Consider the following 18,916-nt stretch of genomic DNA (forward strand, 5'->3'; position numbering starts at 1 on the left):
AGCACTTTGCATAGACAGCTCCCAGCACTGTTAAATCCTGGCAGTGCGAGAGATCCTTTGGTGCGCAGTAGTTACTTGTAGATTTGTTATGGGAGCTTCAGCAGCCGGTTAGGTGATGGGAGACTGCCAATCTGATCAAACATTATTCCCGGGCAACTTCCAACTGATCCAAACCTGCCCATTTATGCAATAATGCATTATTCTACATCTTATGAACAGATGTTTAGAGCTATATATATTTTATTAAATAAATTGACGAGATCAATTTCATGCTTTTAACTTTTCTTTTTGCTTTTTTCTAGTTCCTGTCGTCATTCACAGACTTTTTGGCCTTTATGGTCCTTTTCAATTATATCATCCCCGTCTCCATGTATGTCACTGTGGAAATGCAGAAGTTTCTTGGTTCCTATTTCATTTCTTGGGATGAGGAGATGTTTGACAATGAAATCTGTGAAGGGCCAATCGTCAACACGTCGGACCTGAATGAAGAGTTGGGGCAGGTAGGTTGACTCCACCACCTCGGAGTAGAGATTCCAGTTTTGCTCAAAACAGGCAATACTCTAGAATCTTGAGGATAAGGGAAGGCCAGAATGAGGGAGTGTGGGAGTCGGGATGGCAGGAGTGGGGTGGTAGGCAGTGCAGAGCAATGAGGCAAGGCAGAGGCTAAGAGTGGAAGGTGATGTGAAGATAGACAAGAGGCTGGATTGAACAGGGAGTTCAGCTGAGGCAGAGGGATGAATAGGAGTTGAAGAATTGGGTGCTGGTGGGGCATTGTTGAGGTAAGTGAGGATGTGGGACTGAGGAAGAGGAGTTTGTTGGAGGATGAGAAGGGATGATAAGGAGAAACACTGGAGTGGGTGGAGTGAGTGAAGGGGTCGGTGAGTGCGACAGAGCAAGGGATTGCACTGTGAGCAAAGTGATGTGGTTGGGAAGCAGTGTCAGGATATGGGATAGAGCGGGGTTTAGTGATTGAGGCGTGTGAGGTTAAGTGAATGTTCAGTAGCATGTGGGCAGTGTGAATGTGTGTGGGTGTGAGTGCAGCAAGGGCTGGTAATGTTGTGACTATTGGATTAACCCTGTTTCACATGGAGAAATCTTTAAAAATCTGTTTTGGACTACAGAGTATGCTTTGAATATGTTAATCTGAAGACTGCAGCATGGCAATCCAGTGGTCAGTCCAGCCCAGTTTGAGTCAGTTTTTGGGTTCCTGAGGCACAGTGACACTGTGATCTATTGAGCTTAAGTGTCATCCCAATCCCCTCCACCTGTTCTGTGTTCGTGTGATCTATTCAACCTGTCAGTGCTAATGCAATCCAATCACCCTTTTGCATGCTGTCAGCTCACCCAGTCTATGTCTGTAATGCACTAACTTGGTCACTTGGTTTCCAAGTATTTGTTATACTTCTCGTGCTGAGTTGTTTGCTCGTTATGATCTTGATACTTTTTCTTGCTAACCATGTTTTTGTTTCTGTTATAGGTTGAATATGTTTTTACGGACAAAACAGGGACCCTGACTGAGAATAACATGGAGTTTATTGAGTGCTGCATCGATGGTCATGTCCATGTTCAGCACTCCATATCTAACGGCCAGAGCTTTTACAGCAATGCAGCAATCGATTTCATTGATGCCCCTGTTGGAATAGCTGATCAGGCAAGGCTATGATTTGGAATCAAATTAGAGGAAAGTGTTGAGCTATTGACTTCAGATTGTTTAGAAGGGTATTGATTTGCTGCAGTAAATTTGGATAAGAGATTTTTTTTTGTACAGGGATTAAGAGACCTTGGAGCAGTTCATATGATTCTTTGAGCTGCTCTATCACTTAGGGTCATGAACTGAACACTACTTCCCTTCACACTTAGATTTTTGCTCACAAGGAAATCATGGATTACTATCCGTCACCTTTTTTGTACTGAACCGTAGTGATTTAATACATGACAGCTCAGTCACAAAGACTTAATTGAAACAAACATGAGGAAATTGAACATTAAATACACCCATTTAACTGTGCAGCTGAAAGAAAGCACCAACATGTTAGATGTCTGTTTTCTTTGACATATGAGCTGAAGTAGTGGAAGTAGTGTCAGCTTTATCAGTAGCCGACCAGGGACAGAAGAGAAACTATGATATAATCAGTATGAATCAACAAAATCTATTCAAACTGGATCTTACTTAATCAGCTTATGACCCAGTCAGCATGCATGTGTATGACACACAAGTCAGAAATCAATTGATCCTTTTAGCAATAGCATTTGCTGCTTTAATTTCAATTATCATTAAAGTCCAGCACTCCAAGTCTCCAGGGCACTATGCACTCTGCTAGCCAGCTGTCAAACTAAACCAAATAAACTGTCAACAATGAAACTTTAAACATCTCAGTACTATGGCCCAAGCTGAAATGTAGGGCAAAGAGGTTAAATGAAGAATTCCTTGTCAGTAAAAACTTGTGATCTGGAACAGTGTCCCGAAAAGGAAGCAAATTAAAAAGTAACTTACAAAAGGGAATTGGATAAATATTTGAAAAAGAGAAGTTGTTGGGGTTATTAGAGAAAGACGAGAGAGTAGGACAAGTAGATAGCTCTGTCAAAAAACTGGTGCAGGTGCATTGGCCTCCTTACGTGCTGTAAATTCTATGTTCAAGAGCCTGACAGAACTACAGGGTGAGGTGGCTCAAAACTCAATCAGGGACACCTTTGTCATATCCAGAATGGTTTTCCACTAGAAGGTTAAGATCTCTAATGAAACACTACCCGAGAAGATTGGTGACCAAGTGTCGTTGGTAGACTGGTCCACAGAGTACTGGTGATGGGTCATAATTGGCAGACTGGTGCCAAAAAGACATGTAACTAGATTAGATTAGATTCCCTACAGTATGGAAACATGCTCTTTAGTCCAACTAGTCCACACCAACAGTCTGAAGAGTAATCCACCCAGACCCATTCCCCCAGCCTATATTTACCTCAACTAACACATTCTATCACTATGGGCAATTTGGCATGGCCAGTTCACCTGACCTGCACATCTTTGGACTGTGGGAGGAAACTGGAGCACCCGGAGGAAACCCACGCAGACACGGGGAGAATGTGCAAACTCCATGCAGACAGTCGCCCGAGGCCGGAATCGAACTCTTGTCCCTGGTGCTGTGAGGCAGCAGTGCTAAGCACTGAGCCACCGTGCTGCCCCAGCTTAGGGGAAGGGCAGTGTAGTGCCAGGCTGTGACTTGCTGGCTTTGTGCCTGGGTGTGTGTGGGGATGCTTGTTGAGAGAGAATAAGTGGAAGGTTTAGCAGAGAGTGTCACAAAACCAACCATTACTGCTCTCTGTTGTATTAATTATGCCACAATGAATAATATAAGCTGAGGGGATGGTCGGTTTTAATTTGAATTAATTTTTGTGCTAATGCAAGTATGTGAGGCCACATTTCCTGTAGATTAGATCTGTGATAAAAATCTTTCAGGTTAGTAATGCAGCAAGCAAGAAAGCCTTTATGCTTAGCTATGTCAAAAAAAGGGTAGAAGATGCCAAATGCAAATGCCAAAGAGCTCTGTCCTCCCGTTTTCTGGTCTATCATTCACTTGGTTGTGTTGCTTTTAGGAAAGAAAGGAGCTGTTTTTCCGCGCATTGTGTCTTTGTCACACAGTCCAAGTTAAAAGAGAAGACGAGACTGATTATCAGAAGCAACACCAGGATGGGAGATCCTCAGTTTACATTTCCTCTTCGCCAGATGAGATTGCCCTGGTAGAGGGCGTAAAGAGGTACTAAAACAATTTAAAATGGTTATGACTGATTTGAGAACAATGGAGTAAACTATTTTGTAGATGTGCTGAACAAAGAGACCTTGGAGTGCAGGTTCATAGCTCCTTGAAAGTGGAGTGGCAGGTAGATAAGATAGTGAAGAAGGTGTTTCCTTTATTGGTCAGAGTATTGAGTACAGGAGTTGGGAGGTCATGTTGCAGCTGTACAGGACATTGGTTGGGCCACTGTTGGAATATTTCATGCAATTCTGGTCTCCTTCCTATCGGAAGGAAGTTGTGAAACTTGAAAGGGTTCAGAAAAGATTTACAAGGATGTTGCCAGGGTTGGAGGATTTGAGCTACAGGGAGAGGCTGAACAGGCTGGGGCCGTCTTCCCTGGTGCATCGGAGGCTGAGGGGTGACCTTATAGAGGTTACAAAATTATGAGGGGCATGGATAGGATAAATAGGCAAAGTCTTTTCCCTGGGGTTGGGGAGTCCAGAACTAGAGGTGAGAGGGAAAAGATATAAAAGAAACCTAAGGGGCAACTTTTTCACGCAGAGGGTGATAAGTGTATGGCATGAGCTGCCAGAGGAAGTCGTGGAGGCTGGTACAATTGCAACATTTACAAGGCATCTGGATGGGTATATGAATAGGAAGGGTTTGGAGGGATATGGGCCAGGTGGTGGCAGGTGGGACTAGATTGGGTTGGGATATCTGGTCAGCATAGACAAGTTGGACCAAAGGGTCTGTTTCCATGCTGTACATCTCTATGACTCTAAGATATTGTAGTCTATTTTCAGCTCTGGATAGTGATACATTATTCAGGAGATCCCTTATTGCAATTACATAGAACATAACTTCACCTGCGAGTGTTTATCAAGAAAAATAGCAACAGCCATTGTTATCTTTTGTGTTTGTTGCTAGTACGTCCAGTATCCACCTATTATGTTGACTCTCATCCCTTCAGTCATAGCTAGATTTAAGAAATATTTGCCCGGTTGGCAACTTCTCATTAAATATTGAATGTTTACACAAAACTGTACCAATAATGGAGATGTTTAGCATCTAGAGAAATTTTAAATCCTGAAGGGACATAGGAAATAAGAGCAGGAGTAGGTATTTGGCCCCTTGATCTTGCCTTTCAGCTAGATTATGACTGATCTTCTGCCTCAGAGCACTGCAGAGATTCATAAGGCTGCTTAGACAGCACCTTCCCAAGCCACAAAGACTACCATCTTGAAGGACAAGGGCAATGGACTCCTGGGAATACCACCACCACCTCCTGCAAGTTCCCCTCTATGCCACTCACCCTTCATGACTTGGAAATGTATTAGTGTTTCTTCATAGGTGCTTGGTCAAGGTCCTGGAATGCCTGCCCCAACAGCATTATGGATCCATCTGCAGTATGTGGACCGTAGCAGTTCAAAAAGACAGTTTACCGCAACCATCTCAAGAGCAACTAGGAATGGCAACAAATACTACCTCATCCAATGGCACACTCATTCCCTCACTAAGAAAATAATCCCATACTATTGATGTCTTTAGTAGAAGTCTATTAATCTCTGTTTTCAGCACACTTGGTGATCGAGCCTCCAGTTTGGTATAGAGACTTCCAAAGATTCATCACAGCCTGAGTGAAGATGTTTCCTTTTTTCCTCAGTCCTAAATGACCTGCCCATTATTCCTCCAAGTTCTAGAATGCCCTCGTTGCACTCACTTCATTGCAAGTATATTGTTCTTTAAATTACAAGACCAAAGCTCTGCATAATACTCCAGGTGCAGCAACAACATGCTCTATATATTTGCAGCAAGGCATCTTTACTTCTGTACTGAAATCCACTGGCAATAAAGGTATTCCTGCTGCTCGTACACATCAGCTTTCAGTGATTCATGCACAAGGACATCCAGGTGCCTTCAGACATCAATGCTTCACAACCTATCACCATTTAAGGCAACCTCTGCTGTTCTGTTTTTCTTCCTGGCAAAATGTTAACTTCACATTTTTCAACATCACATTCCACCTGCGAAAACCTTATTCTAGCTGTGAGTGAGTCTGCACTAAGTTCATGAACTTTAGGATTTATTAACTGGGCCATTTTCTCTTTGAGCTCTCTCCCGACGACAGACTGAGTGATTTCTCAGCAGTCACGAGTTACAAGACTTGTTGTTTGTTACGTATGCAGGAACTGTGTTCTTAAGAATGACCTTTCTGAGTGTGCACTTAAACTAACTTTCAAACTAGAGTAATCAAGCTACTTCTCCAAATTCTGCACATTTCCAAAAGGTATTTAGTCAAAGGGACCAATTTCAGATTCATTTTAAAGGTCTGAGTGCAGAATTAGGTGTGAGACTTTTATTCTGGTTCGTGGAATCATGCTATGTGTTTTATTTCCTTGTATAACAACATAATCTAAACTTCAAAGAAAATTACAAGAACCGATAAGCGCTTTGTACTTCTGAAATGTGTAAGTCATGTGGTTGGTTGACATCCTTCCATGTAAGAGGAATGCTGAGACGCAATTTTAGAACTTTCTTGAGACCAGATAAAGTCATTTGCACTTTTAATGGCTGAAAAGACAAAGTCTTCAAAAAATGCCTCACATTAAGTTGTCACTTGCTGTGGTGAAGGAGCATTACTACTGCCATGTTAGCAGGACTGATTAGATTAGATTAGATTCCCTACAGTGTGGAAACAGGCCCTTCAGCCCAACAAGTCCACTCTGACCCTCCGAAGAGTAACCCACCTAGACCCATTTCCCTCTGACTAATGCACCTAACACTATGGGCAATTTCGAATGGTCAATTCACCTGACCTGCACATCTTTGGACTGTAGGAGGAAACCAGAGCACCCAGAGGAAACCCACACAGACATGGAGAGATGTGCAAATTTCACACAGACAGCCATCCAAGTCTGGAATTGAACCTGGGTCCCTGGTGCTGTGAAGCAGCAGTGCTAACCACTGAGCCACCGTACTGCCCTGTGTCTGCTTTGGGGATTCTGAAACCATGTACTACTGCACTAGTGATCTTCTACCCATGATTTGCATTAATCTTTGGCTAAAGTGTCCCACTTGTCATAATTGACATTAAGGGCTGTCATGTCTCTCTTGACTGCATTCATGAATCAGTGTTGTGGGCATCCTGCTCCTACCTGGACAAGGGCACCTCCCCCTGTCAAAGTGCATCCATTGTCTGCATATGCCCAAAGTAGCAAAATCTTTTGGTTAACATTAGTTTTCTAGACACATTGTCTGTGAAAAGATCAACCTTTATCAATGACTTTGTTTTCCTTGTGAAGTCAACACTGTGTCATAGATATTGGAAATGGGAATTTGTAAATAATTCAGTCTTGGTAAATGGATGTTGTCTAGGCTTTGCTGCTACACAGTCTAGATTAGAGTGGTGCTGGAAAAGCACAGCAGGTCAGGCAGCATCCGAGGAGCAGGAAAATCGACGTTTCGGGCAAAAGCCCTTCATCAAGAATAGAGGCAGGGTGCCTGCAGAGTGGAGAGTTAAATGCTGCTACACAGCAGTGTATGAGTGAATATCCTCTCCATTTGCTTTCTGGCTGCATAGCCTGGAGAGGATTTGAGGCTTTTCCAGAATTTGCGCCTCTCTCTCAGTTTTTGACTGAGTCCAGAAGCTAATCTTTGGAGTCCACACAGTTGCACCCATGGCCGGATGATAACTGTTAAAGGAATTACCAACTGTTTATAAGACTTCAATCCAGTGCCTTTGACTCTTCTGAGACACAGCCGTAAGCAACTATTTTATCTCAGCCTGGAGCCTGGTTGATGGATGGCAGAGAATGTTTCCATGTCAGTGGGTCTATTTTTCACCATCTCTTGTTATATGGCATTCCCAGGGACCAAGATTCCTCTGAGATCCCCTACAGTTCAACTTGGGGCTAAAGGATGCTTCATTGCTGTGTCCTGGCGGAAGGCTGAGGGTTGGGGGTAAGGAGGATCTTGGAGGTACAGAAGATGTACACTGCAGGAGTGATTTAGGCATGCAGCTCCTTCTTCGTAACACGTCTGTAGTAGTCTGCATTGTGCAACTGCGCTAGCATCATCACCCTGCAACAAAATTACTGATGCCCAAATGATATACCAATATAAGTTCATTAGTTCTTCTTTGTGTAAGTGAATACCAGACCACACGGTTGGCTAGATTCAGATTTTTTTTCCTTGGAGGACATTGCATTTGCTAATGTTGAATGTTGTAGTGGTTTAGCATGTTTTGTGATAGTTCTGTTATGTCAGCATCAATTATCAGATTTATTGAACTGAACTTCACAACTTGCTACAGAGAAAGTTGAAACTGAGTCATTGATTTTGTACTACAGCCTTATCCTTAACGAGCAGAGGCAGTGCAGTTTTTCTGATTATGTGGGCAAGCCCTGTTTATAGGAATTGCCAGGGATGCTGAACACAAAATATTTGATGTAATCCCATGCCCTCTACCACCTCCGTTATTTGTGTGGTCCACCCACCAAACTCTTGGAAGTTTTGCAACATCTTCAGATTAAATTTAGTGATTTTGTTTTGCTTCATGCATTTTCTTAACTGGACAATTATGGTTCTATTTCAGTTCAAAGTACCGATTAAAAAGAAGTTGAAGTGAGATTTGCAGATTTATAGCTGCAACAGCTTATGAATTATGTTGGGGTATTTAACAATCCTAAAGTTAGTTGAATATGATGGAAATGATGGGTAAAAATGGGAGGCTGTATATCTGACACCCAACAAGGAATAATATCTCATTATGTTTGGTAGCTTTGATTGTATGAGGGCTTTTTCCTTCTTTTGAAGGCACTACGTTCGACACTCCTGAGTGAGAAAATCAGCAAATGTTTGAGGAAGCAGTAAAATTAGAAAAATTGCCTTGCTGCTACGTCATGTAGTCTCTTGAAGAAAACCTGCTTTCCTTAGCATCAAACAAAAACAAAAATTGCTGGAAAAACTCAGCAAGTCTGGTGTCATCAGTAGGAAGAAAACGGAGTTAACATATCAGGTCACTGAATCAGCTGAAGAAGGGTTGCTGGACCTGAAATGTTAAGTTTGCTTTCACTCAACAGATGCTCCCAGACTTGCTGAGTTTTTCCAGCAATTTGTGTTATTGTTTCTGACTTCCAGCATCTGCAGTTATTTGTTTTTTTTTAAATGACGTTAGCATGTCTGATATTAGCTTGACATTAGCTCAGTCCGTAGGAGTGACCCCCAACCTTCCGGTTCCTTGCCATTTCAACAAACAACAGTGCTCTCATGCAGGTAGTTCCACTTTGGGTCTGCTGCAATGTTCCAACAAGGCCCAACACAAGCTTGAGGAACAACACCTCATTTTCTTTTTATGCACTTTACAGCCTCTAGGACTAAGAATGAATTTCATAAGTTCAGAGCCAGACCACATTATTAAACAAAAATGGAAAAAGCTGGAGAAACACAGCAGCTCTGGCAGCATCTGTGGAGAGAAAGCAGTGTCAGTGTTTTGGGTTCTTCATTAGAACCTGACCACATTATGTCTGTTCTCCATTTTTCTTACATTCTCTGCACCGCCGCCCCCAACCATTTGTGACTTGTTTCCATTACTTTTGACAGAGAAGATCCATTTTCTCCCTTCCACACCTCAATTTATAACCATTTCACATCTCTCTTTCTCTTTGACCACAATTAGTAACCCCTTTGTCTTTAGCACTAGGTAGTCACAACATCTGTTCCCTTAGCTCCTCCTTTGCCTCTGTCAAGTGTATAAAGAATATTTTCCAACCCCTTTCAGTTCTTAAGAAGAATCATACTGGACTCAAAATGTTAGCTCTGTTTCGGTCTCCACAAATGATGCCAGACCTGCTGAATTTCTCCCGTATTTCTGAGTTTGTATGACATTAGCCTACTTTGGGAAGCAGATTGCACAAGCTTAGTTACCCAAAGAGGTATTGACATGTCTAAAGGTCCTTTCTCAGCCTTCTTCCTCTGTGCACAGTTGTACTGTTGGCTATTGCATGTTTGTCATTGAATCAAACACACAAGATTCCATTTTAATGATATGTAGATATGTTTTTTAATTACTGTGAGATACTTTCCCATGCCAAAACAGAAACTAAAGAGTGCCCCTCTGTAGTGTTACAAAACACAAGATTTGTTTTGGTTGTTTAAACATCTTAGGTTGCAGCTGAAATGGTAGTACATTTCCTTACAGGATAACCAAGAATAGGCATAAAGAGTTAACTATATAGTGCTGACTTTGAGTCATATGTAGACCAGACTGGAGAAAAGCAGCAAGTTTTCCTTCTGAAGGACTCCAGTTAATCAGTTGGGCTTTTGTAATGATCCGTCGATATTAGGGCCACTTGACCTTCTGAGTTTCCACAGATTATTAGATATCTGAAATCTGATTCTGACTTTGCAATGAGCGAATCCTGGACAGTAATTGGTGTATTACCGGATCATGATGGATTAACATCGCGTACAAGATGGCCAAATTATTCCCTGTGCTGAATAGTTTGTGGTTTTACTTGTCTTTTCTTGTTCACAGGCTTGGCTTCACATTCCTGCAGGTAAAAGACAATTTTATGGAGCTTGAAAATCCAGAGGCTGAAATTGAAAGGCAAGTACATGTTTGCTCAAAGGCAACTGGGGTGCAAATGCTGACCTCGCTAGTAATCCACACGTTTCATGAAATGACAGTGAAATCAACTGTATGACAGTTTTTTTCTATCAGTTCTGAAACTGAGCTTTTTTTACTTTCACTCTGCTTTATTCTGCCGGTTCATGGACCTGACTTCTTAGCGATCATCCTTAAAATTCAATTAATATTTGAAGTTGAATATTCAGGAGCTGTTCCTGAAAGTTCCATAGATGCCACAACCCTCCATTCACTGAGCCCTCTGGAATTTATGCCACTCAAGTACCCAGTCTGGACAATCAACCTATAAATGTGCTGGCTGTATTGGGACTGAAATTGTTCTCCACATTAGCATCAGGTCTCAGTCTACCACATTCTGTTATACGTGACCTTCATTACAAAGCATAGCAGCATTTGAGATACAAGATATCCTGTTTACTTCTTCAGCTAATCAGAGCCTGGGATTTTATAATTTATTTTGATTATTATGGTGAATGAACTTTAATAGTTTGATTGTCATGTTTATTAAGTATTGCCTTATCATTGGGACATTTACCTGCTATGCTCTTGAACGCTTTTTAAAGTATTCCATGAACTATGCTTCCTACGCTGATTAGTGATCTTACACTTTACATTTTGACCATATAACTGGAACTGTAACCTGGCAGGTGCAGGGAGAACAGATTGTGTTTCATGTTCCTTTTACTTCCTGGATTGGGGGCGATGCAGTGTTTTACCTGATAGATCTGCTCTATTGTCTCAGGAGGATCTGAACTGCACATCTGCTGCAGTCTGACCTGAGGCGTGATGACTGGCAGTCACATCCACCACCTGTTCCCATCATCACTTCCCCATTGCCACAAGGCTTGCCTTGTCAATAGACTAGCACATTGAAATTATGTTTGTGGCTGGAGTTTCTGAAGTATCTCTCCCAATCCTTCATCAAATGCAGCTCATGCTCCATTGATGAAACACCTGTCACATGTATAGGATGCTGGTTTATTAAGGATTTGTCTTTCTCCGAGATGTGCTGCTGAGCAGAGTGAAGAACCTCATTAACTTTTGGTATTGCCATCCAATACATTGGTACTATTTGTACTTCCAGACAACAATAAAAGACCAGAGTACAGACCAGCTCTCATAGAACACTGAGCAGATACATTGTTGATATAGCCTCTTTATGCATGACAAGACTCACTGAGAAGTCTCAACTTGAGTAGGTTGGTGCAGGCTACATATTCCACCAGGCTGGAATGTCGGAGGACCATTCTCAACAATCAGCTGTGCTATCCAATTTGAACTAGCACACCAGCGTGACTCACTTTCCATGAGAATCAACAATCATCTCATGATCCTTCATTTATACTTTTCCAGTAACTCCTCCTGATTTTGACTATTTCCCCAGAACAATAGGACAAGAGGTAGGACAATAGTGTCTACCTCTTCAAACTATTGACAGAGTTGTAGTATTGAGGTATACTTAAAAGCAGACTTGATTAGAAAAATTGAGCAAGTAAACGTATGGTTATTAAAAGTGAGTCATATTACAGCTGCCTGTCCCACTTCTAATCAGCTTACCTCTCAAATTCTTCCTGCTAATAGGACAAGTGGATTCTTTTTATGATAATAAGAATCTGAAAGGAGTCATTTCATGGATTATGCTCTGATGCTTTCAAACCAATTCTTAGGAATAAATTTAGCGTACAGAACACTTAGTCTAATGAGTCATTTGCTTAAAGGTCTGCTGAAAGTAATTGTTCCTCAGGATATTTTTGAAAACAAGTCACTCACCTCTGGTTATCTGTTAACAATGGATCTGTGAGATGGATAAAGAAGTACACAAACATTTGATAGTCTATGAAAAAGCATTTGACTGTGTGTGCGCATCTCTGCAAATGAACAGGTCTACATCACCATAAAGACTTCTGGGCAGATCTAATTTTAGATCTGTCTCCTAGGAGATCCAACTTTATTCTCCCACCATGTCCATAGTATGATCACAGTGCTTATTACACTCAGTCAAGTATTAATCCTTTCCAATCCTTCCAGACTAATATAGAACACACTGAAGCTATATTTAGAAAAATCAAACACTTTTTGGAGGGTTAAATTTAGGCCGTAGAGCCATAAACCTTGAGGTAGATGACACTTGCTTGACAGCTGAGGCAATATAGTAATTAGAGTGAAGTTTAGATGAAGTCAGCAATACTGATAAAGCACTTAATATGAAAATGTCTGCTCGGAAGACCAAAGTGATGATAGTTAGTAAGAAATACACAAAACCAAAGGTGACATTCTCATTTGTATGCAGAATAAGTATGCAGATTTTGTACATATCAGATTATTACAGAAGATGCTAGATATGACACTGAAATTATCAGAAGAATTGCTGTTGATTTTTAAAAAATCAATTCTAAGAATATAGAATAAGCCAGTTTTCAAAGAAATGTTTGCTTAACTATTATATCTGGTCAACACATTTAAATAGTTGTAAAGCATGTACTGTGGGTAACTATGCATAAAACTGGAAGTCTTTGAAATGTAGACATACAGAAGGAGGGTTAGAATATCCTCAGAAGAATGGATAAGCTGGCGAGGATTCAAGGGAGACAAAAACCCAGAAGAGCCATGAGATACGTTATCAAGAGTTGTAAACTGAGGTATTTAAGCTATCTGATAAACTGCAAAGCAAACACACAATGCATTGCTTTGAAGGCATGTGTCAGTGGTCAGAGCAGTGAAGGAAGTCCAAGAGTTATTTTGGACAAGTAACATCAAAAAAGTGTAAATATGAACAACCACATGAGGTCTGCTTATAATAGAAGTAATGCATGTAGGTTTGTATGTAACCCACAGTAAGAACAAGAAATCTGAAAAAAATAAAAATCAGTATTTCAGTTAACTGGAAATGTAGACATATTTTCTGTGTGTGTGAGAAGTATGTTTCTATTAAATTCACATCTTTCCATTCTTTTTCAGGTACGAATTACTCCAGATATTGAATTTTGATTCAGTGAGACGTCGAATGAGTGTCATTATTAGATCCGTAACGGGTGAGAATGACTTAGTGGCTGGGAGTGGATCTGACCTTTATAAATTCAATGTCAGTATGTGTGTCTGAGACAAAGGTGCTTGTGATCAAACAAGATACGGCTGAGTATGGTTGGAAGAGATGCAGGTATTGCAGTTGGATGTTGTGTGAGTGTGGGTGATATTGCATGCGATTTGTGAGCATGTGAGTGGAATTGGATTAGGTACGTGTGTAGGATGGGATTAAATCTGCGATGAATGTGAGAATGATATGTCATCAGGCAAAGTTTAGGATATTTGGTTTAGAAAGACAAAGTTCTAAGTTTGTGCTGTTCTGTGAAAACAATGTGATTTTTTTTCTGCCAATTTTACTTCTAGTGCAGGATCAGTGCTTTTGAGGCAACATTTATCATTCATTGGCTGTGTCTATATGTCACTCAAACTATCTTATAACATTTCATTAACATAAGCCTTTTTGTCTCTTTAATAGGTGAAATAATCTTGTTCTGTAAAGGAGCTGATTTATCCATTTTCCCCAGAGTGAAGGCAGGGAAGTTGGACCTAGTCAGGCAAAGAGTACAGCAAAATGCAGTGGTATGTTAAGGCAGTTTGAATGTTGCTTCAAGTCATTGTAACATGACTGCTAATGTCTCTATATTTGCTCTGCCTTAAACCTTGAAACTATTCTATAAGTTTAAATGGTATATTTTGAAGAAAAGAATGATTGATTAATGCATCTCTGGCCCCATGGGATTGTCACCTGGTAAATTTGTTTGAAGTGGTGGTTATCCATATAGGGCCCAGACAATTATATTCTGAAAGGTTATTTTATGTATATGTTTGAGCTCTTGGGATTCATTTCCAGACCAGCAGTTTCCTGCCTTTAATTTTTTTATTCATTCATGACCAGCATATATTTCCTATCCCTAATTGCCCAGAGGGCAGTTAAGAGCCAATCACGTTGTTATGGGTCTGGAGTCACATGTAGGCCAGACCAGGTGGGGATGACATTTTTCTTCCCTGAAGGGTTTTTCCGACAATCGGCAATGGTTTCGTGGTCATCATTAGACATTTATTGAATTTTATTGAATTCAATTTCCATCGTTGCCATGGCGGTATTTCAACCTGGGTTCCCAGAACATTACTTGGGTCTCTGGATTAATGGTCTACCGATAATAGAACTAGACCATTGCCTCCCTGCTGTGAAGGGCACCAATGTAATTGCACAATGCTCCTTCTATCTTTACTTCCAGGTCTCCTCTGATAGTAAGTCTGCCACTAAAAATTGAATATGTGGCAATTTTTGGCCCAACTTTGTTCTCTGCCTTCTGTCCTTAATCTTGTTCTTGCAATATTAATTTTTCCATGATTACATCTGCATAGTATAATGTCCAGTTCAAATGGAGTAACAGGCTCCACAATTTCTTCATGTTTATTCTTTTGTGTGATGTGGACAAAGTCAGTTTTGTTGCCAGTCCCTTATTACTCTTTGTGAAGCTGCTATTGAGCTTCTGCCTTGAATTGCTGCAGTCCAATTTAGCGCAGGTGCATGAACAGCACTGTTATGGAGGTAGCATCAGGAATGTAACCTAGTGACAGTAAGAAAGGCTTTAAGTGTAGTTCCAAATCAGGAAAATGTGTGACACCTCCAATACAATTTCTATAATGTTCAGATAAAGTGTTTGTACCTATATTCGATGATTAACAAATCAACTTGAATCATTTGATGAGGCCAAGAAACATATGTCCCTTTTGAAATTATTCTCTTTATTTTTTTTAAAGGGTTTTATTTAAGGTGATAAAGTTTCCATTGTTTAATGGTCAAATTTCCACTATGACTTCTGTTTACTTCAGCTTCCCCTTTCATTCTGCCAGGCTCCAGTGGCTCAATTGTTTGTATCTGGGAAATGCTAGAAATTCTGGAATGTGTAACACAGTCAATATTACTTTGGACATATGCCAGTCATTTCAAACTCCTCCACACACAAGAAGAGTAAGTGTTTCTGGTTAATGGAAGCTTGGAGCAGAATATTGGGACTATTCTTGGAGCATTGACTGTTCTGCCAATGACCCTGAAATTGAATTTTGTGTCTCGCATCAATAATTTGAGCCAGCTGTAAGTGCTCTCCAGTGCAGCCTAACCATGCTGACATATAATGTTATGCTTCTTACCAGGCTGCAGCCACCCTCAAGAGTGCTCCTGCTCCATCCAAGGGTTGGGGGCTTAGATTTGGCATCAGGCTCCTCACGAATATATGCAGGCTCCTCTGGTTTAAGTGTCTCCCTGCTGTAATTGCACAACGCTCATTCTATCTTCACCTCCAGGTCTCCTCTGATAGTAAGTCTGCCACTGGCTTAGATGGTAATTCCAGATGTTGTTGTCCCACCAAATATTGGTGTCCATTGGCTAGGTGACCTTAATCTCTGTGGGTTCTGTGCAATACATGCACTCATACAGTGAATGATAGTTTAACTTATTGAAGCACAGTCTACTTCAATAAAAAGTCCCAGCTGCCTATTGCATTGAGATATTAAATTGCTGAGTTTTAATTGAATTGGTACCTGCTATATATGTAAACATAACAGCTGGACTTCAAAGGCACAGTCCCCACCAACTCTGCTAACTCCACATAGCTGCCTGCATCATACAAACGGCAGTAGCCTTTTCCTATTGCCACAAGCATGACTGCGTCTTTGTATTGAGCTCCCCTACTCCAACACTGATCCTGGCCTTGGCCATTTCTTGGTCACAGCATGCGCAGCATATCATAGGCAAATTTTGTCGACACTATCATGCTTTTTTTATGAATGAGTCTTGATTTTATTGGCTATGACACCCTTGCGACTGTCAAGAATGTGAAAGTAAGTTCTTCCTTACTGAATATACAAATTTAAGTCACTTGAACACAACCTTATTTTCATCACTTTCTATGAGGTTATCTGACTATACTTTGTTCTTGCATTTCATTCACATTTCAAACTTCCAAATCCAACATGTTGCAGATATTTGAAGACATGGAAGCTGATCTTACAATTGAAATCAATAAGTATTTTTGGCTGGACATATTTCCAAACAGTTTCTGAGAGTTGGAGTTGAGTGACTGCAAAATACTGCAATTTTGAATTCTGTAACATAGTGGCAGCTATTCATACTGGCTTTCAGTAGTGTACTCTGGTATTGATTATATTTTTTATCAATTTCAGGAGGGACTGCGAACCTTATGTGTGGCTTACAAAGTCCTCACCAGTGAAGAGTATGACAGTGTTCACGCACTCCTTCAGAATGCAAAACTAGCCCTCCAGGAACGTGACCGGAAGCTTGCTGAAGCTTATGATCTGATTGAAAGTGATCTTGATTTACTTGGAGCAACAGCTGTGGAAGACAGGTTGAGTATTTTGTTGTCAAAATTTGCCCCTGTTGACTGAATTATGTCTGGGTAATGCTTTATACATTGGATCTACTGTATATACACACGTATAGGTCAGTCTTATGTATACGTCGACCCCTTATTTCGGCCAGAAAATCTTGTATTTTCCATATACCTTGTGTATAAGTCAACCCTAGTTCATCACAGATCAACCTTATAAGTTAATGTGCCTGCCTGTTGCATTCGACTCCTGCTTTCCTGTCTACTGGCCGGACCACTCCGTTCTGGGTCTTCCAGGCTGCTGGCTGTCAGGTTTTCAAAATTACTGTAATCTGTGGAGTCAGTTTCTGAGGTTTACCACAAAGTGAACATATTACAGGGAACATTCAGGAACCAGGGACTGCCTGGAAGGTAAAGTTCCCGTTTTAAATGATCAGATGGATATTGACTTATTTGTGATTGTCTTTCTATCACTAGTACATGTAAATAACCCTTTATCCGAAATCCAAAAAGCTCCAAAGTTGGAAGGTTTTGTTTATGAAGTTTTTTTCTAAATAATAAGGTTGTTTGGCATGCAAACAGTTAACCCAAGTCGACACCCACTCGATGCATGTCAGTCAGATGCGTCGGCAGGTCTCAATTCTTTCTTGAGGCCTGTTTTACTCAGTAAGTCTGCTCCTCTGGTAAGATTTTTACAAAGTTCACCATTAAACTGTCACTTATTCTGGAATTCGAAAAATTCTGAACTCTGAAAACCAGCTGATCCCGAGCATTTTGGATAAAGGATTGTGCACCTGTACTTCTACTCAAAAATGAAATGCAAATGACAATCAAGACCTGAATACAATTTTTTTTCACCATGTGTCCTGAACTCAACCACAGTAGATATTACCTGCATAGTATGTGCAAGCTGGGGCTATTTTACTTTGTTTAACAATGCTAATATCCAAGATATTGTTGCTTATTATTTAATAGAGAGATCTGGCTCTTGTTTGTCCACTTTTGACTCATGCCTAGCATGAATTTCATCCCCTTAAAAACAATACTGTGTTCACTGTATAAGTCGACCCCGAATTTCAGCTCAAAAACAGTCTTCAAAACTCAACTTATACACAATCGTATATGGTAACTAAAAGTAGATGGTGCTAATTTAGTTTCATATCAGAACCAGACTTGGAATTTCAGCATGCAAGTTGAAGAAGCGAGAAAGGTGGATTAGAAAAGACCAGCAGATCAACTAAGTCTCCTCAGGATCACATTAGCTGGGGGATCAAAGATAAGCAGTCCTTTCCCTGCACTCGTAAGTTGTAACTATTGCTCATAAGAGCAGAAGTAGACTACATGGCCAGTTGAGCCTGCTCCACTATTAGTTATAATCTGGATAATCTTGGGCCTCAATTCCACTGTCCCATCTACTCCTCATATTCCTTCATTCCCTATAACACTCAAAATCTGGCTATCCCAGCCTTATACATTTTAATATATGGTCCCTCCCTAAGTCTGTTTGGAGTAGAGAATTTTAAAGATTCCAGAAAGGCACAGTGTATTCTTCTTCAGTGCTACAATGATACTATGATTCACTATCCTTTGAGTGAACTAATTTCTCTTCTTCTCAGACCTAAGTGATGGGATTCTTATCCTTTTTACTGTTTTTGAGTAGTGAATATGAAAACCATCCCCAGTGTCTTGCTTTTTTTTAAAGATCACCCCTTGTTCCTCTGTACCCAGGAAATATAGGGGCTAGTTTACTCAGCCTGTCATTTGTTGCTCTGTGGTATATCTCTGTATAAATATGGAGGCCAAAACTGCACACACAACTCCAGATATAGTCTCAACCCTATGCAGAACTAGCAAGATTTATTTATTCCTGTACTCCAGTCATCAAAACCATATACAAAAACTTATTATTTGCTTTCTGAACTGCATTTTGCACCTGAATGTTGACTTTCTGCATTCCTTGTGTGCGCGTATTGAAGAAACATTAACAGGCTTCACATCTTTTAAAAAGTTTTCAAGTTTTCTATTCCTCCAATCAAAACAAACACCTTCACACTTTGCCATGTTTTACTCCATCTGCCATCCTGTTGCCCTCACACATAAACTGGCTGTAACTTTTTGTTGCCTTTCTGTGTCATCTCCACAAATTGCCTTCTGACCCAACT

General features: G+C 40.6%; 1 protein-coding gene across 6 annotated transcripts in view; it reads left to right on the plus strand.

The window, feature by feature from the left end:
- Positions 1–18,916, plus strand: part of atp11a (ATPase phospholipid transporting 11A) — a 147,880-nt gene that overhangs the window by 87,632 nt on the left and 41,332 nt on the right. For all 6 annotated transcript variants that reach the window (XM_072578122.1, XM_072578123.1, XM_072578125.1 and 3 more), the window contains exons 12-18: positions 303–500; positions 1,478–1,651; positions 3,592–3,752; positions 10,267–10,338; positions 13,336–13,409; positions 13,877–13,980; positions 16,591–16,772. In XM_072578122.1, coding sequence (XP_072434223.1) covers positions 303–500; positions 1,478–1,651; positions 3,592–3,752; positions 10,267–10,338; positions 13,336–13,409; positions 13,877–13,980; positions 16,591–16,772 — 965 coding nt within the window. The remainder of the gene's footprint in view (positions 1–302; positions 501–1,477; positions 1,652–3,591; positions 3,753–10,266; positions 10,339–13,335; positions 13,410–13,876; positions 13,981–16,590; positions 16,773–18,916) is intronic.

The sequence above is a fragment of the Chiloscyllium punctatum genome, chromosome 9 (genome assembly GCF_047496795.1).
Source record: "Chiloscyllium punctatum isolate Juve2018m chromosome 9, sChiPun1.3, whole genome shotgun sequence".
Classification (NCBI taxonomy): domain Eukaryota; kingdom Metazoa; phylum Chordata; class Chondrichthyes; order Orectolobiformes; family Hemiscylliidae; genus Chiloscyllium; species Chiloscyllium punctatum.